Source organism: Oncorhynchus mykiss, chromosome 17 (genome assembly GCF_013265735.2).
Source record: "Oncorhynchus mykiss isolate Arlee chromosome 17, USDA_OmykA_1.1, whole genome shotgun sequence".
NCBI classification, from domain to species: domain Eukaryota; kingdom Metazoa; phylum Chordata; class Actinopteri; order Salmoniformes; family Salmonidae; genus Oncorhynchus; species Oncorhynchus mykiss.
This window is the reverse complement of record NC_048581.1, coordinates 70,528,082-70,548,767: the sequence shown is the minus strand read 5'-3', so window position 1 is coordinate 70,548,767 and position 20,686 is coordinate 70,528,082. Positions and strand designations below refer to the sequence as shown.

At 41.7% G+C, this 20,686-nt stretch overlaps 1 protein-coding gene across 9 annotated transcripts in view; it reads left to right on the top strand.

Annotated features, from left to right (window-relative positions):
- LOC110493244 (calcium-dependent secretion activator 1) overlaps window positions 1-20,686 on the top strand; it is a 155,072-nt gene that overhangs the window by 70,256 nt on the left and 64,130 nt on the right. For all 9 annotated transcript variants that reach the window (XM_036950551.1, XM_036950557.1, XM_036950556.1 and 6 more), the window contains 3 exons: window positions 913-979; window positions 5,683-5,791; window positions 11,598-11,810. In XM_036950551.1, coding sequence (XP_036806446.1) covers window positions 913-979; window positions 5,683-5,791; window positions 11,598-11,810 — 389 coding nt within the window. The remainder of the gene's footprint in view (window positions 1-912; window positions 980-5,682; window positions 5,792-11,597; window positions 11,811-20,686) is intronic.

Sequence of the window (20,686 nt, the reverse complement as noted above, 5' to 3'; positions counted from 1 at the left end):
ACAATGAATCCAAACATCACCCTCCTTTTGAAGCTTCCAGTCTGTTATTTGAACTCAATCAGCATGACAGAGTGATCTCCAGCCTTGTCCTCGTCAACACTCACACTTGTGTTAACGAGAGAATCCCTGACATGATGTCAGCTGGTCCTTTTGTGGCAGGGCTGAAATGAAGTGGAAATGGGGTTTTGGCCTTCAGTTAATTTGCATGGCAAAGAGGGACTTTGCAATTAATTGCAATTCATCTGATCACTCTATATAACATTCTGGAGTATATGCAAATTGCCATCATACAAACTGAGGCAGCAGACTTTGTGAAAATTAATATTTGTGCCATTCTCAACTTTTGGCCAGGACTATACACTGATTGAAGTGGATTTAACAAGTGACATCAATAAGGGATCATATATTTTACCTGGATTCACCTGGTCAGTCTATGTCATGGAAAGAGCAGGTGTTCATAATGTTTTGTATATTTATCATCATAAACTGGATGGTTCAAGCCCTGAATGCTGTTTGGCTAACAGCCATGGTATAGCAGACCGTATACCATGGGTATGACAACATTTATTGTTACTGCTTTAATTAAGTTGGTAACCAGTTTATAATAGCAATAAGACACCTTGTGGTATATTGCCAATATACTATGGCTAAGGTCTTTATCAAGGCACTCCGCGTTGCGTCGTGCGTAGAACAGTCCTTAGCCATGGTATATTGACCATATACCCCCCCCCCCCCCCCTCCCCCTATTGCTTAGTTGTGACATAAACAAATGCATATGCTTTTTTAGCATGCCACTTCTCCAGGACAAAATTATGCAACACAAAATTGAATATTGTAAAGCAGCCTGTGTAGAAAGGACATCCACCATAGTCCACACAACCTGTTGTTAAACCATTGCTTTTGTTTACTTAGGTACCTATGGGCTATTGGTAAAAATGTGTGGAAGAGATGGAAGAAGAGATTCTATGTCTTGGTGCAGGTAAGAACAAAATACTTACAGCTAAATAACCATGGTCAGCACTAGCCCAATAAGTGATATGTGTTTTAACTGTCAAGCTGTAGTACGTGTCTTCATCTAGTTGACTAGGATGATAAAGGTCTAATACAGTTCTTGTCAGAAGCTTTGTAGCTGTAGCAGCCATTTTTTGTGCATCATTTGGAGCATTATGCAGTCTCTTCTGAGTTCGGGAGGATATGTCTCAAGGCGAGGAGTTGACAGGCGAATGACAAACCGGTGTATGCTGGCTGGCCTAGCACTCGCAGCTAAAAGAGCCCACGGAATGCTCCTCTCACTTGCTTCCAGCTATACAGACAGCATGTGACAAATACCGGTCAATAGACTGCCACTGTGTGTGTGTGTGGGTGTGTTTCCTGGAGAGAAAGGATGCTTGTTTGTTCATGACAGTGAGATGAAGTGTGTGTTCTTGTGTGTCAGTATGTGTCATAGAGAGATAGATAGACATCATGCATGTCCTATGTTTGTGCATAATTTGATTTGTAAAACATTTTCTTGCTTCTGTTTTTATTATGTTAAGTCGCGTGTAAGTATTCAATAATCTATTGGTGTTATGGACTCAAATGTATTTGTACGTTTGGAGATTGATGTTGAGATGAAATATGTGTTATTTCATAGTTTGATGTCTTCACTATTATTCTACAATGTAGAAAATAGTAAAAATAAAGAAAAACCCTTGAAACTTTTGACTGATACTGCATATGAAATATAAATTAATAATTTAAGTGAGAAACTAAGTGTTTGGGTGTATTTCAGGGTTTGTTTTGAGTTAGCTGTGTTAATTACTGTGGATGAGATTCACAATCAGCACTCTGTGATGTTCAACCCTCCTGTGAAATAACTTCATAAACAGCAAGATCACATCAGCTGCACACCAGATGTGTATTTGATTATTATATTATGTGTTTTTGAGTGGCCCGACTCAACTGCTTCTATTTGAAGTATTTGACAGTATTTTCAAATAGTATTTTCAAATACCTGGGTTAAATGCATGGGAGTGTATTTGAGTCAAGGTATTTTAGTATTTTCAAATACATGCCAATACTTTCCATGAGTTTCCAACTACTTGTCTTTTCAACAAAAAAAATATTCTGAATACTTACTTCGAAATGCATGTGAAAGTAATTAGTTATTGAACCCAGGTCTGGTACACACACACATGCTAAATGCCGTTTGATTGACATTTGCCATGATACTCATAAATAGCACAGCTTACACTGGGGGGTATTTATTTCAGAGATTAGTTTCCTGTTGAATTATTCATGAGTTGTTAATTACATGGAGTGAGTAGATAATTTACAGGGCTGGGTGACGGACGCTGGCATCACCCATGAAACATGGCAGCAACACGCCAACAACACGTCATCAACAGCGTTCTACAGGTGTGCATCTGTCATAACTAAGACACTATGTAAACACGCTAGATGTGCCAGAGAACAAGAACGAGCCAGGGTTGAACATCCCACCAGGTGGCTGTCATGATGGTTCATACCATGTAACCCTCATTCCTGTGTGATACCCTTTCATACCCAATGAAAGTGGAAAGCATCGCTATCAAAGCCGTCGAGCTCCACTGAACCATCCCATCACGAGAGGCAAAAATGCCACTCTAAACCTGTGAAACTGTGTTTTAACTAAATTAAGTGTCAAAGGATCACACTTATTGGCTTCCTCCCCAACCCCAACTCTTGCCACTCCCTCCTCCTACCCTCACCCTGTTCAGAGTTAATCCTGCCTGTGGTGCTAGCTGGCTAGTTGAATGCCCTGCCATGTCCCTGCTCAACAGAACAGATTGGAGCCATAAACCAATTTTTTATAATGCAAAGTGAAGTCTAATTATTCAGCAGTCAGGAGGCTGCCCTCCAACACAGCTGGCAGCAGCCACTCTCTCACTCAGCTCCCCTCTGCACTCTTAGTCTTTCTCCCTCCCTCCTCCTTTCACTCTCTCTTTTCTTTTTCCCCTCTCTGTTCACTTACCCTCTCTCTCGTGCTCTTTTCTCTCTCTCTTTCTCTCCCCCTCTCCCTCTCTCTCGCTCTCTGTGTTGCTGTGCACTAGCTCTGGTGTAAAGTTATTAAGCAGTTGATTATGACAACCTTCATACCCAGTGATCCCCTCCCTGACAAACAACCACATTGATCACATCTCTGGTCTGCCCCCCAGCCCCACCCCACCCATCAAACAATCCAATTTATAGACTCTCAACGATAACAAGGTTATGAGAGCAAAGCATGTAGGGTAATCAGGGAGCCAAGTCTTTTAAAATAATTTAACGGTCAGTTTGACAGCAGGTCAGCCAAACTCTGAGCCAATAGTCTCTCTCTGCCTCCTGCTCTGTGTTTCTGTGTCTGTCTCTGTATCTATCTCGCCTGGCCCAGACAGGCCCAAACTTTAACAGGCAAGGGAACTTAACAGGGAAGTGGTAGGAGAGAGAGAGAGAGGCAGGCGAGGGGGTAGGAAGGAGAGGAGGAGTTCTGATGTGCCCCAGTGACGTGCCGAAGGCAAGTGGGCACCGTGAAGCTGGGTAGTGGCCCAGCGAGCTCCACCCGGGGCCTCATCAGTGCCCTGACAGTGAATCTCTGTTGTCACACAGAGGCAGGCTGCAGCCAGTGAGAGCTGCCACTTGCAGCAGAGGTGACAATGGTGCAGGATTGGCCGGGATCCGCGGGTTGCCGTGGCATGACTGGCACCTAGCAGTCAGGCTCCCATCTCTTGTGACAGGGTGTCACTCCTGCACTCGTCTGTCCACGCTGAGTGACAGAGTCAGGGCCATAACCCCGCCCTGGCAACGGCCCCAGCAACAGCACCCTGACCACCCGCCCCCTTACTCTCTGATCCCCTCTCTCCACCTCTCTCTCTGTCCCTGTCTGTATCAGAATAACATAATAATCCAGAATATCACTGTATCAGCGCTGGATATATGCATACTGTACACTCCCAAGAACATAAATACTCACTCTCTTCTCTCTCTCATCGACGTGAGTTACTTTTAAAGCACACATGCACACTCGCACCATGTTGCTCATGGAAACATACAGTGTCTTCAGAAAGTATTCACACCCCTTGACTTTTTCCACATTTTGTTGTGTTACAGTTTGAATTAAACCTTTATTAAATGTAGATTTTTTTTGTCACCGGCCTACACACAATACCCCATAATGTCAAAGTGGAATTATGTTTTTAGAAATGCTTACAAATTTACTAATAAATGAAAAGCTGAAATGTATTGAGTATTCAAGCAAGTTATGAAAAGCCTAAATAAGTTCAGGAGTAAAAATTTGCTTAACAAGTCACATAATAAGTTGCATGGACTCACTCTGTGTGCAATAATAGCGTTTAACATTATTTTACATTTTAAATGACTACCTCATCGCTGTACCCCACACATACAATTATCTGTAAGGTCCCTCAGTCGAGCAGTGAATTTCAAACACAGATTTAACCGCAAATACCAGGGAGGTTTTCCAATGCCTCACAAAGAAGGGCCCCTATTGGTAGATGGGTAACATTTTTAAAAAGCAGATATTGAATATCCTTTCAAGCATGGTAACGTTATTACTTACACTTACACAATCGACACTGAAGTTGCTTACCAAGAAGACAGTGAATGTTCCTGAGTGGCCGAGTTACAGTTTTGACTTAAATCTACTTGAAAATCTATGGCGAGACCTAAAAATGGCTGTCTAGTAATGCTCAACAACCAATTTGACAGAGCTTGAAGAATGTTGAAAATAATCATGGGAAAATATTGTACAATCCGGGTATGCAAAGTTCTTAGAGACTTACCCAGAAGATTCATATTTGTAATCACTGACAATGGTGAATCTAACATGTGAATACTTACTTGTATGTAAATGAGATGTTTCTGTATTTCATTGTCAATAAATGTGCAAACATTTCTAAAAACATGTTTTTACTTTGTCATTATGGGGTATTGCATGTAGATGGGTGATGTTTTTTTTAATCCATGTAGAATTCCATCTGTAACACAACAGAATATGGAATAAGTCAAGGGGTATGAATACTTTCTGAAGGCACTGTACATTGTGACAGTCTCTCCACCAGCCATGAACCAAGCTTCGACCAGCCCCTCTTCCCCTGGCTTGGCCACTTCATTCATCTAATTATAATGTGATTATCCTTGTATACCCACTCACTCTCACACACATTACTGACAAGAGGTTCAAGAGTGGGCAACACAGCTGTCACTTACCCCTCCCATACTCTATCTCTCACACACACACACACACACACACACACACACACACACGTTCACTAATACATATACACACACAGACACAGATTGTTTTCCCATATGCCTATCTTGACCAGAATCTGGTCACCATTTATGCCTGGTGATTGGCTCATTAACCCATTAATCCCGGTTGGTTATCACGAACAATTGGTCCAATGCCTGGGTTAGAGAAAATGTGTCATCTGTGAGAGTTGAAGCACAATGGGGTTAAGGACAACTGCTGAGATATACAATTGTAGTTACATAGTAATTACTAAGCAGTTTACCAATTCTATTACATTTTTGGTGTCCATGTACTCATTGGTATTATGCATTATTGTGAGAAGTACCAGGTAAATGGCAGCTGGAGTAGTACTATGAGTAAAATGTACAGTAACTAATAGTAGCCCTCTGTCCCCTCTCTTTGTGGTGCAGGTGAGCCAGTACACCTTTGCCATGTGCAGCTACAGAGAGAAGAAGGCAGAGCCTGTGGAGCTGCTCACACTGGACGGCTACACTGTAGACTACACCGATCCTCAGCCAGGTAACACACAACTGGGGCTGTCAAACTATAAACAAATGCAATCGGGTTAACCAATGGATTGTTGTGATTAATCACAATTAATCGCTAATTCAGAATTTGCTGAATTTGAGCTGTAATTTACGATTTTTTTAGACAACACACATTACAAGAATATTGATTGATTTTGTCCCAAGTAAAGGTTAGCAAAAATCATTTAATTTGACAAAGGACACTTTCTTTAACCTCAATGGCAAATTGTTTTCACGTCACTGTTGTTTTTGATGATGTATTTTGGATGTTTTTAGTCTATTTCTGACCACTTTCAGACAATGCAATTAATCACGATAATCAAAAAATAGTGTACTAAAATTACAAAACGTTAGCTTGAGTTAACTGATTATATCAAGGCTCAGGCTAAGACCCAGATGCAGACACAGAAGGCAGACAGTATGAGTCTCAGAGTTTATTATAGTACAAGGGACAGGCAAATGGTAAATCAAGGCAGGTAAAGAGTCGTAACCCAAATCAGGGTCAGGCAGGTACAGGATGGCAGGCAAGATCAGGGTCAGGACAGGCCAAAAGGTCAGAACTGGGAAGAATAATCAAATCAAATTTTATTGGTGACATATATGTTATTGCGGGTGTAGCCAAAATGCTTGTGCTTCTAGCTCCGACAGTGCAGTAATATCTAACAAGTAATATCTAACAAATTACACAACATATACCCAGTACACACAAATCTAAGTAGGATTGAATTAAGAACATATACATATGGACGAGCGTTGTCAGAGCAGAACTGACTAGATACAGTAGTATAGAAAAAAGAACAGTATATACATATGAGTTGAGTAATGCAAGATACGTAAGCATTATTAAGTGAATGAGATACTGTAGAATAGTATAGAAAACAGCATATTCACATGAGATGAATAATGCCAGATATGTAGACATTATTAAAGTGACTAGTGTTCCATTCCTTAAAGTGGCCAGTGATTCCTAGTCTTTGCCTATAGTCAGCAGCCTCTAATGTGCTAGTGATGGATGTTTAACAGTCTGATGGCCTATAGATAGAAGCTGATTTTCAGTCTCTCGGCCCCAGCTTTGATGCACCTGTACTGACCTCGCCTTCTGGATGATAGCGAGGTGAACAGGAAGTGGCTCAGGTGGTTGATGTCCTTGATGATCTTTTTGGCCTTCCTGTGACATCAGGTGCTGTAGGTGTTCTGGAGGGCGGGTAGTTTTAGGTGACAAGCCAAATTTATTTTGCCTCCTGAGGCTCTGTTGCGCCTTCTTCACCACACTGTCTGTGTGGGTGGTTCATTTCAGTTTGTCAGTGATGTGTATGCCAAGGAACTTGAAGCTTTCAACCTTCTCCAGTCCCGTTGATGTAGATAATGGGGGGTGCATCCTCTGCTGTTTCCTGAAGTCCACGATCATCTCCTTTGCTTTGTTGACGTTGAGTGAGAAGTTATTTTCCAGGCACCACACTCCCAGAGCCCTCACCTCCTCCCTGTAGGCTGTCTCGTCGCTGTTGGCAATCAAGCCTACTACTGTTGTGTCATCTGCAAACTTGATGATTGAGTTGGAGGCATGCTTGGCCATGCAGTCATGGGTGAACAGGGAGTACAGGACGGGGCTGAGTACACACCCTTGTGGGGCCCCAGTGTTGAGGATCAGCGGAGTGGAGGTGATGTTTCCTACCTTCACAACCTGGGGGCGGCCCATCAGGAAGTCCAGGACCCAGTTGCACTGGGCAGGGTTGAGACCCAGGGCCTAGAGCATAATGATGAGCTTGGAGGGTACTATGGTGTTGAATGCTGAACTATAGTCAATAAACAGCATTCTTACATTGGTTATCCTCCTGTCCAGATTGGATATGTCAGTGTGCAGAGTGATGACGATTGCATCGTCTGTGGATATATTGGGGCGTTAAGCAAATTGAAGTGGGTCTAGGGTGGCAGGTAAGGTAGAGGTGATATGATCCTTGACTAGTCTCTGAAAGCAATTCATGATGACAGGAGAGTGCTATGGGGCTATAGTCATTAAGTTCAGTTACCTTTACTTTATTAGTTACAGGTGCAATGGTGGCCATCCTGAAGCATGTGGGGACAGCAGACTGGGATAGAAAGAGATTGAATATGCCCGAAAACACACCAGCCAGCTGGTCTGCACATGCTTTGAGGACACAGCTAGGGATGTCGTCTGGACCGGCAACCTTGCGAGGGTTAACACGTTTAAATGTTTTACTCACATCGGCCACGGAGAAGGAGAGCCCACATTCCTTGGTAGCGGGCCGCGTCAGTGGCACTGTGTTATCGTCAAAGCGTGCAAAGAATGTGTTTAGCCTGTCCAGAAGCAAGATGTGGTCTGGGCGACGTGGCTGGTTTTCCTTTAGTAGTCCTTGATTGTCTGTAGTCCCTAACACATACGTCTCGTGTCTGAGCCGTTGAATTGCGACTCTACTTTATCTCTATACTGACGTTTAGCTTATTTGATTGCCTTGCGGATTGAATAACTACACCGTTTATATTCTGCCATATTACCAGTCGCCTTGACATTATTAAATGCAGTGGTGCTACCATCTATCCATGGTTTCTGGTTAGGGTAGGTTTTAATAGTCACAGTGGGTACTACATCTCCTATACACTTCCTTATGAACTCAGTCACCGTTTCCGTGTATGCGTCTAGATTATTTTTGCAAGCTATCCGGAACATATCCCAGTCCACGTGATCAAAACAATCCTGAAGAGTGGATTCTGATTGGTCAGACCAGCATTGAATAGTACAAAGCACAGGCACTTCCTGTTTGAGTTTCTGCCTATAGGATGGGAGGAGCAAGATGGCGTCGTGATCTGATTGGCCGAAGGGAGGGCAGGGAGAGGGCCTTGTAGCATCCCAGAAGTTTGAATAGCAATGGTCGAGAGTCTTAGTAGTGCGAGTAGGACAGTCAATATGTTGATAGAATTTCCTCAGATAGCCTAGTCCTCAGATTTGCTTTCTTAAAATCCCCAGCTACATTAAATTCAGCCTCAGGATATGTGGTTTCCAGTTTGCATAAAGTCCAGTGAAGTTCGCTGAGGGCCGTCGAGGTTTTGGCTGGAAGTGGGATGTAAACGGCCGTGGTGATGACGGATGAGAATTCTCTTGGGAGACAATATATAGATGGGAGACAATATAGACAACAATCCACTTGTGTAGTCATAACATTCTGTATATTCCCTTGTCCTTACAGGCTGACTACACCGCTTGCGTTGCGTGCGCAAGCTTTGAAAAATATTTTTTAAAATCTATATTAATCAATTATTGCACCCACACTGCTCACGCGCGCCAACGAGTGTCTGCGTTGCCATGGGCTAAAATAGAAGTCAGCGCCATCCAACCCGGAAGCCAGCCGCACCAATGTGTCAGAGGAAACACCGTGCACCTGGCAACCTTGGTTAGCGCACACTGTGCCCGGCCCGCCACAGGAGTCGCTGGTGCGCGATGAGACAAGGATTTCCCTATCGGCCAAACCCTCCCTAACCCGGACGACGCTAGGCCAATTGTGCGTCGCAGAGTCTCTGGTGGCACAGCTGGCGCTGCAGTACAGCGCCCTTAACCACTGCGCCACCCAGGAGGCCCTTGTTTTGATATTTTAACCTGCGTGTCGTGATCTCGTTTGGTGTGGGGGACAAAATACATTTACGCACGATGGCGCACAATGGCGCATGCACGCAGCCAGTTTGGGCTCCGTGTAAGGGTCAAATTCACTAAACCCCTCAAATAAAGCAGCTTAATTGAATTTTAAACTCCAAATCAATTTTGCATGAAGAAACAACCTGTCATTCATCAGAAACGTTGTGAATATCTGGGTTTTCCCTCTTCACAATACAGAAAGACTGCATTTAATCAGTGGACACCACTCGTTTTTATTACAACACACCTGTCATAATTGTTTTCTTTGCTAAAGTTGAGGTTTATTATTATTATTATTATTGCTAATGGTACTGCATAGGTGTAAACATATTTTTTTTTGCAAGCGATAGCACCTGTATAGCCAAGAAAGTAGCAGAAATGTGCAGAAAGTAGTTTTGAATGCATTTTATTGAAGGGAAACAATAAATCTTTAACGTTTTTGGCAACATACTGATATATTCTTATAAACTGTACAATGAGGAATTCAACTACAAAATACTGGTCTTCTCCCATTTTTTTAACCATTTCCCCCACCCACAAGGTGTATAAACAACAACAATAAATAAGAATAAAATAAGATGAACACGTGCAGCACATAGTATTTGTTTTACAGTCCTTCTTTGGGGGGCAGAATTGGCAATTGTGTGTGTGTGTGTGTGTGCGTGCGTATGTATATATATATATATTTATAATATATATATGTATATATATTATTTTATGACTGCCTGATCAAAAATGACCCTAAGAGAATCTTTGTACCCTGGTGGTGTACAGCTTTCATGGAAATATGAACAAAGGCGTTCAAGGCGTTTCGCTTTTTCTAATGTTGGGGTCACTCTAGGAAAAGTAATCAAATTTCAAGTTGAAAAAAATGTCATTTAGTGGGGTTTCTCTGATGTTAAAAATGTTTGACCCTTAGGCCAACACAAGGGTTTTAATTGTGAGATATTCTAGGTCGGGTGGACAAAATGACTTGAGTTCCTCTATGTTCCTAGAATTACACCATGAGTCGCTAATCATGAAATACACCCCCCCACCCTTCTGCTTCTTGGAGAGATATTTATTCCTGTCTGCGCAATGTACTGAGAATCCTGCTGGCTTTACTGACTCCGACAGAGTATCCCGAGAGACATGTTTCCGTGAAACAAAGTATGCTACAGGCCCTGATGTCTCTCTGGAAAGAAATCTTTGCTCTAAGCTCATCAGCTTTATTATCCAAAGACTGAACATTAGTGAGTAATATACTCAGAAGTGGTGGGTGGTGTGCACGCTTCCTAAGTCAAACCAGGAGGCCGCCTCGAGTGCCTCTCCTCTGCCGACAATGTTTTGGGTCGGCCTCTGGAATAAGTTAATTTTGTCCGGGAAGAGTGAACAAAGGACCTGCTCCAGGGAAGTCATATTCCTGGTTGTAATGCTGGTAGTTCTGGTGAGTTACCGCCGCTCTAATATTCAATAGTTCTTCCCGGCTGTACATGGCACAAAACATTTCCTGAGCTAATAATGTTAAAAAAATAGAACATAAAAAAACAAAATAATGCAAAGTTTTCTAAGAGCTAGTTGGGTTGCTGCCATCTCCATCTTAAGAAAAACAAAACTAGAGCACAGGAAACACGCTGGTAGGACTTGACGGGACAAGACGAACTGGCAACAGACAAAGAGAAAATGCAGTTATACATAGGGGATAATGAGGGGAGATGGGAGACACCTGGTGGGGGTGAAGACAAGCACAAAAACAGGTGAAACAGATCCGGGTGTGACAGATTAACAGTCCTACACACAAAACATGCACATGACCCTCAGGCAGGTAAGATAATCACAATCTGGCTTTACAGTGCAAATAAAGTATTTGTGTCCTACATTAATAACCATCAACCATTTGTTCTCTTGGGAATTTAGCCTGTGCAGATATAAGTCAGATACCTTTTCTGGAGATAACTACCACGAATCACTACTTGTTACAATAGTACTTCTGCTACTGTGGTTGTGTCACCTAGCTATCTTAAGATGAATGCACATAGTGTAAGTCGCTTTAGATAAAACCGTCTGCTAAATTCCTCAAATGTAAATGACTACCATGGCCTAAATATATGGCACTGGTAAGTACCAGTAGCACTAGCCCTACAAACACTGCTAACAGTGATTTATTCCTTAGGTCTGGAAGGTGGGAGGACCTTCTTCAATGCAGTGAAGGAGGGCGACACTGTGATCTTTGCCAGTGATGACGAGCAGGACCGTATCCTGTGGGTCCAGGCCATGTACCGGGCCACGGGCCAGTCCCACAAGCCCATCCCCCCCACCCAGGTCCAGAAACTCAACAACAGAGCCGGTTCTGCACCCCAGCTAGACGCACCCATCTCCCAGTTCTGTAAGTGTCGGCCCCTGTGTGGCCACGAGGCCCACCACACTCACGGTAGCTCTCACTGTTTCAGCTTCACGAAGAACTACAGTACCCAGCAAACTGCCACCCCAATATACACTGCTGCTATGTCTAACCTAACTATATCTATCGAGATACAGATTTCATTGGACTTCTTTTCGGGGTGACCTGTTTTGTTGTATTTGTTTCTCTTCACATGACACAAGTGTGTATTTTATATTCTACAATGGGTGGGTCTTTTCATGGATGCCAATCGGTTAAAATCGCATTCCAGCTGGTGTCTAATCCACAGGTTACCACCAACTAAAGCTATGATGTTGATCTCACTGCACAATCCACTGTCTCACTAGAATTTGGTTTCCAACAGCGGATATTTGTATAAACATTGCTGTCTGTCTCTCCGACATTTGCAACATCTCCAGCTGTCCCATAGTAATAAACGTGTCAGGAGTCGGGACAAGACAGACAGGCAGACGGCTTTTCTCTGTCAGTCCAAATCATGAATAAGCTGGCATAATTTTTATGGATATATACAAAGAAATGCCAATAGAAAACAGGTAAAATTAAATTAAATGCAGCTTCAGTTTAAAGTGATTGTGTTAGCTTTGCTGTTGGCTAGCTCCTCTGAACAACAGTGTCCTGACGAGAGACAACATGTCTTATGCCAGGTGAAATTGTTAGCTCATTGTTATGGATGTATCCAAATAAATGTCACTAGAAAACCGCTTAAACAAACGCAAATGCAGCTACTTTGCTGTTATTCAGGCTGCACTGTTTGACGTGACTGTAAGTTAGCCGTAGTTGGCTAGCTAGCATTCAAGTGATAAGAATGTTGCCAGCCAGTATGGCAATGGAACATTTCGAATGGATGTTCCATTCGAATGGGTCACGTCCATAGATACAGAACAAAAATACTTAATGACTTGGTCGTGTTTCTGGCAACCGAACGAATGACCAGTCACTTGTGTAGCAACCTTTAAATTTGTGTCCGGGCTGTATCTCATGGAAGAATGAAATAGTATAAATAAATTAATCAAAATATAGTAAACAAATAAATAATTATGTCTATCATTATTTAAATATGTCGGTAACCCGTTGTATAAAAGTGATAATGCCCTCGAAGCCGGTGTTTGAAGGATATATTGGCATGGTTGTTGTTAGGCCCGAGACAAAGTCGAGGGCATTATAAATTAAATAGATGATACGCGCCATTATGGTGGGTATTTATTCTACATAAGGATGTGTGTGTGTGTAACAATGTATTTCATGTAACCCGAAGCAAACACAGCGCAGTGTCTACATCAATATGGAGGAGAGAGAACACTTCTCCCTAACTTTTTTACTTTTCCCTTCGTTCTACTATCATCACTAAATGTTATTTTTCATCAACACTCTCTCTCTCCTATTCCATATTTGTTATCACATGAGCTCTCTTCTCTATCTGTATCTATTAGTTTCACTATATATCTATATTAATCTCTTTAGTTGAGCCTTTCGTCTTTTTTGATTACTGTTTCTCTTCCCCTGTGTCCCGTTATATCAGTTGTTTACCAGTGTTATGAGCTATTTCCCTCACTTTCTTTCTCTCTGTCTTGGTCTCTGTCTCTGTCTCTGCCTCTCTCTCTTGCTTTGGGTGTGTCCCCGGTCCCTAGCCCAGCTGCTGTAGGTCAGATCTCTGTGTCTGCTCTCTGTCTTTAAGTCTCTCTGGTTTGGTCCTTCTTACCCCGCTATCTCGTAGCTGGATTCAAGGGTAAGTGCTTCCCTGTTGCTGGCACAGCTCAGATAATCCACACTGATTATCTGACCAAAGCAATGTGCTCTCCCTGTCTGCCTCCTCTTCTTTTGTTCAGTCTCTCCCTCTATTCAAGTCTTTATCTTATCTCTGTCTTAGACCACTCTAGAAAACATTTATTTTGATTCTGTTTGATTCTTTTAGGATTCACTTTCATCCTTACCAGACTAGGATGCATGTAACTCTGATTTTGTTTGGTTTGCTTTGGTTAAACTATCTGCATATTTGCCTCTCTCTCTCTCTTTCTCTTCTCTTCTCTTCTCTTCTCTTCTCTTCTCTTCTCTTTTGTTCTCTCTCTCTCTCAGCAACTTAATTGAACATTAACGCCCCTCTTAGAATAAGGTCCATATCCAAACACTAACTTGTATTTTCAAATCATATATTTCAAATACCAATAATACTAAACATCACTGCCATCATCATATCATATTTTCCAACTGTTTTAATTACCAATATAGTGACAAAGGGTTTATGGCAGTAACAAGGCTAAAACCCACAACATAAACTACAGTGATGTTTCACATAATTGCAGTAGAATTGAGGACATAAGTGAATTCAGTGAAGTGGTTGTTTTTGACAACTACTGGAGGCCCCTGTGTCTCTCAGCCATTGGTAATTACCATGTTAAAAGTGACATGTCATGAATAAAACAGTGTGGTCTATGCACAATTATTTTGGGAAGCAATCAGTGAAATGTTACCAAATAACTACTTGCTAGTTCACACCTGCATATGTTCACAGTATAGTGTAACACCACAAAGGGTAACTCTTGGGAGAAAAACCAAGGTAAAAATAAATAAAAAAACTTTTGGGTTTCAAATTAAGATAATATTATTGGTATGCTAAATAAAGCTTTATATATATATATACAGTGCCTTGCGAAAGTATTCGGCCCCCTTAAACTTTGCGACCTTTTGCCACATTTCAGGCTTCAAACATAAAGATATAAAACTGTATTTTTTTGTGAAGAATCAACAACAAGTGGGACACAATCATGAAGTGGAACGACATTTGTTGGATATTTCAAACTTTTTTAACAAATCAAAAACTGAAAAAATGGTCGTGCAAAATTATTCAGCCCCTTTACTTTCAGTGCAGCAAACTCTCTCCAGAAGTTCAGTGAGGATCTCTGAATGATCCAATGTTGACCTAAATGACTAATGATGATAAATAAAATCCACCTGTGTGTAATCAAGTCTCCGTATCAATGCACCTGCACTGTGATAGTCTCAGAGGTCCGTTAAAAGCGCAGAGAGCGTCATGAAGAACAAGGAACACACCAGGCAGGTCCGAGATACTGTTGTGAAGAAGTTTAAAGCCGGATTTGGATACAAAAAGATTTCCCAAGCTTTAAACATCCCAAGGAGCACTGTGCAAGCGATAATATTGAAATGGAAGGCGTATCAGACCACTGCAAATCTACCAAGACCTGGCCGTCCCTCTAAACTTTCAGCTCATACAAGGAGAAGACTGATCAGAGATGCAGCCAAGAGGCCCATGATCACTCTGGATGAACTGCAGAGATCTACAGCTGAGGTGGGAGACTCTGTCCATAGGACAACAATCAGTCGTATATTGCACAAATCTGGCCTTTATGGAAGAGTGGCAAGAAGAAAGCCATTTCTTAAAGATATACATAAAAAGTGTTGTTTAAAGTTTGCCACAAGCCACCTGGGAGACACACCAAACATGTGGAAGAAGGTGCTCTGGTCAGATGAAACCAAAATTGAACTTTTTGGTAACAATGCAAAACGTTATGTTTGGCGTAAAAGCAACACAGCTCATCACCCTGAACACACCATCCCCACTGTCAAACATGGTGGTGGCAGCATCATGGTTTGGGCCTGTTTTTCTTCAGCAGGGACAGGGAAGATGGTTAAAATTGATGGGAAGATGGATGGAGCCAAATACAGGACCATTCTGGAAGAAAACCTGATGGAGTCTGCAAAAGACCTGAGACTGGGACATTTTTTTTGTCTTCCAACAAGACAATGATCCAAAACATAAAGCAAAATCTACAATGGAATGGTTCAAAAATAAACATATCCAGGTGTTAGAATGGCCAAGTGAAAGTCCAGAACTGAATCCAATCGAGAATCTGTGAAAAGAACTGAAAACTGCTGTTCACAAATGCTCTCCATCCAACCTCACTGAGCTCGAGCTGTTTTGCAAGGAGGAATGGGAAAACATTTCAGTCTCTCGATGTGCAAAACTGATAGAGACATACCCCAAGCGACTTACAGCTGTAATCGCAGCAAAAGGTGGCGCTACAAAGTATTAACTTAAGGGTGCTGAATAATTTTGCACGCCCAATTTTTCAGTTTTTGATTTGTTAAAACAGTTTGAAATATCCAATAAATGTCGTTCCACTTCATGATTGTGTCCCACTTGTTGTTGATTCTTCACAAAAAAATACAGTTTTATATCTTTATGTTTGAAGCCTGAAATGTGGCAAAAGGTCGCAAAGTTCAAGGGGGCCGAATACTTTCGCAAGGCACTGTATATATATATATATATATATATATATATATATATATATATATACACACACACACACACACACACACACACACACACACACACACTACCGTTCAAAAGTTTGGGGTCACTTAGTAATGTCCTTGTTTTAGAAAGAAAAGCAAAAAAATGTGTCCTTTAAATAACATTAAATTGATCTGAAATACAGTAGAGACATTGTTAATGTTGTAAATGGCTATTGTAGCTGGAAACGGCAGATTTAAAAAAAAAACTATAATGGAATATCGACATAGGCATCTGTACGACTATGTAGATATTCCATTAAAAAAAAAAACATTCCAGCTACAGTAGTCATTTACAACATTAAGTGTCTACACTGCATTTCTGATCAATTTAATGTTTTTTTAATGGCCCGAAAATGTGCTTTTCTTTCAAAAACAAGGACATTTCTAAGTGACCCCAAACTTTTGAACTGTAGTGTGTATGTACATACACTACCGGTCAAACGTTTTAAAACACCTACTCATTCAAGGGTTTTTATTTTTATTATTTCTACATTGTAGAATAATAGTGAAGACATCAAAACTATGAAATAACACATGTAGTAACCAAACAAGTGTTAAACAGATCAAAATATATTTTATATTTGAGATAATTGAAATAGCCACCCTTTGCCTTGATGACAGCTTAGAACACTTTTGGCATTCTCTCAACCAGTTTTATGAGGTAGTCACCTGGAATGCATTTCAATTAACAGGTGTGCCTTGTTAAAAGTTATAATTTGTCGAATTTCTTTCCTTCTTAATGCGTTTAAGATAGCCATATTTGATAAAAGACCAAGTCCATATTTGCAAGAACAGCTCAAATAAGCAAAGAGAAACAACAATCCATCATTATTTTAAGACATGAAGGTCAGTCAATACGGAACATTTCAAGAACTTTGAAAGTTTCTTCAAGTGCAGTCGCATATACCCTCAAGCGCTATAATGCAACTGACTCTCATGAGGACCGCCACAGGAATGGAAAACCCAGAGTTACTTCTGCTGCAGTGGAGAAGTTCATTAGAGTTACCAGCCTCAGAAATTGCATACCAAATAAATGCTTCACAGAGTTCAATTAACAGACACGTCTCAACATCAACTGTTCAGAGAAGACTGTGTGAATCAGGCCTTCATGGTCGAATTGCTGCAAAGAAACCATTATCTAAAGGACACCAATAATAAGAAGAGACTTGCTTGGGCCAAGAAACACAAGCAATAGACATTAGACCGGTGGACATTTATCCTTTGGTCTGGAGTCCAAATTGGAGATTTTTGGTTCCAACCGTCATGTCTCTGAGGATGAACTCCGCATGTTTATTTCCCACCGTAAAAGCATGGAGGTGTGATGGTGTGGGGGTGCTTTGCTGGTGACGCTGTCTGTGATTCATTTAGGATTCAAAGTACACTTAACCAGCATGGCTACCACAGCATCCTGCAGCGATACACCATCCCATCTGGTTTGGGCTTAGTGGGACTATCATTAGTTTTTCAACAGGACAATGACCCAATCCACCTCCAGGCTGTGTAAGGGCTATTTTACCATGAAGGAGAGTGTTGGAGTGCACAACCAAATTTAGATCGTTTGGGATGAGTCGGACCGCAGAGTGAAGGAAAAGTGCTCAGCATATGTGGGAACTCCTTCAATACTGTTGGAAAAGCATTCCAGGTGAAGCTGGTTGAGAGCTTGCCAAGAGTTTGCAAAGCTGTCATCAAAGCAAAGGGTGACTATTTGAAGAATCTCAAATATAAAATATATTTTGGTTTGTTTAACACTTTTTTGGTTGCTACATTATTCCATATGTGTTATTTCATAGTTTTGATGTCTTTGATGTCTACAATGTAGAACATTGTGTGTGTGTGTGTGTGTGTGTGTGTGTGTGTGTGTGCTCAATTGAGATCCAGGCTCTTCGCTGGTCATAGCAGAACACTGACATTCCTGTTTTGCAGGAAATCACGCATAGAACTAGCAGTATGGCTGGTGGCATTGCCATGCTGGAGGGTCATGTCAGGATGAGCCTGCAGGAAGGGTACAACATAAGGGAGAGCATTGAGATTTCCTCCAATGACAACAAGCTCAGTGCGATGTTGCTGTGACACACCGCCCCAGACCATGACGGACCCTCCACCTCCAAACCAATCCCGCTCCAGAGTACAGACCTCGGTGTAACGCTCATTCCTTCAACAATAAACGTGAATCCGACCATCACACATGGTGAGACAAAACTGCGACTCGTCAGTGAAGAGCACTTTTTGCCAGTTCTGTTTGGTCCAGCAATGGTGGGTTTGTGCCCGTAGGAGACGTTGTTTCCGGTGATGTCTGGTGAGGACCTGCCATACAACAGGCCCAGAAGCCCTCAGTGCAGCCTCTCTCAGCCTATTGTGGACAGTCTGAGGACTGATGGAGGGATTGTGCGTTCTTGGTGTAACTCGGGCAGTTGTTGTTGCCATCCTGTATCTGTCCCACAGGTATGATGTTTGGATGTACCAATCCTGTGCAGGTGTTGTTACACGTTGCGAGGATGATCAGCTGTCCGTCCTGTCTCCCTGTAGCGCTGTCTTATGCTTCTCACAGTACGGACATTGCAATTTATTGCCCTGGCCACATCTACAGTCCTCATGCCTCCTTGCAGCATGCCTAAGGCACATTCACACAGATGAGCAGGGACCCTGGGCATCTTTCTTTTGGTGTTGTTCAGAGTCAGTAGAAAGCCCTCTTAGTGTCCTAAGTTTTCATAACTGTGACCTTAATTGCCTACCGTCTGTAAGCTTTTAGTGTCTTAACGACCGTTCCACAGGTGCATGTTCATTAATTGTTTATGGTTCATTTAACAAGCATGGGAATCAGTGTTTAAACCCTTTACAATGAAGTACTGTGAAGTTATTTGGATTTTTACAAATTATCTTTGAAGACAGGATCCTGAAAAAGGGACGTTTATAAATAAATATATATATATATATATTTATTTATTTATTTTTTACAGTGGAATATTCATGCTTTACTGAAGAGGGCTCAATTTGTGCTTTTCTCTCTTTAGTTCTTCTTGCTACTAAATATGAGCTGGTAAATATGAACCTGGAGTATTCTGAATGCTAACAAGTAGTTCTTGTTGTCATGCAATTCCCTCTGTCATATGCTACTCCAGTCTTCTCCACTACTTACAGACGGACCTTGGATTAAAACTTGCTCTAACATTACTACCACTTTTACAATGTACATATCTGTTTGCCTTTTCTTTCTTTGGATGCCTGACAAGAACATTTACCAGGGTTATCCCAATTTACCAAGTTATCCCAATTATTGCTGAAAACTGAGACTGTTTTCTGTTCCCTGTTGTTAAGACTGAGACAGATCGTAGTGTTGTTGGGTATTGAGATTTTCCCCAGGAATGTACTACTCCTCTCCATCAACACACTAATAGTGGTATGCTCCAAGAAGTTCTCTATGAATCTATGAATACAGTGCATGGGAATATAAAGTATTGTCAACTTGCAAATGTTCAAATGTGTAAAAACATGAACCTGTATAGAAAAACTAGATGAGCGTAATAAGATCTTCAACCATCACTGTTCATTGAACTGAAATGTTTAGGATGGATAGACTGATTGAGAAAGGGAGAACCAAAGTGTTGGTTAGTGTCGTTAGTTCCAGGTCAGCACTAAACCAGATCCAGTTATCACCATGTACCCTTCACTCTGCTCTCAGTGAGGGCTGGACTGTGGATGTCCATGTTGTGGGAGGGGGGGTGTTTGATGGTGGTCAATCCTTAAAAAAACAAGTCATGTACTAAATAGCCCCAAATGTTCTGCTCTCAACTCTCTTAGTGAGTGCAGGGATCTATAAATGAGTAACATCCATCAATCATTGTCATGTCTGTCCTTCCCCTGCCTAGACAGACGGGGGTGACTAGTGTCATTGCCTGTTACTGTCCAGTGCCCCCATGTCCACTCCACCGCTGGAATGTCAAATAGACGTGACAGGCCACCAGTCACAGAGAAGGATACAAAGTCACCTTTTGGATTTGGGAGTTGGGGATCATAAGCATCATAACAGCACAGTCTTTGTTCCCTGGGTGATTGACAGCTGGCAGGGCGCCACATTGGGTTTCACTCAACAGTGAGGTTGAGGTCAATGGGAGAAAACAAAAGTAATACTGTATTCTTATATTCTCTGAGTTTGATATTTAAACAATTATATTCAATAGTCAAAGTAATTTATTCTTCATGATTTTATGTGTATGTCACATTCAGCTTTAGGTGATTTAGAATTTCAGAAAAAAATCCCAAAACATTTTGTACATTTTTGTATATCAGTGTGTCTGAACACATTTTAAGTGTCAAAATAAGATGTGTGTGTATCCACGTTGCGGCGAAAACGAATTTGTTTCACTATGTTCAAACTGTTGTTAATGCTCAATAAGTGGTGTTGTCTCTTTATTGACATGTAAAGCCTTGTCTCGGGAGGGGCAGCTGCATAGGCTATTTATCCAGACTGCTGCTTAGAATAGCTGTGACTTGCGGACCTGTGGCCTGCAGAGCAGTCCCCTAAGCCCTGG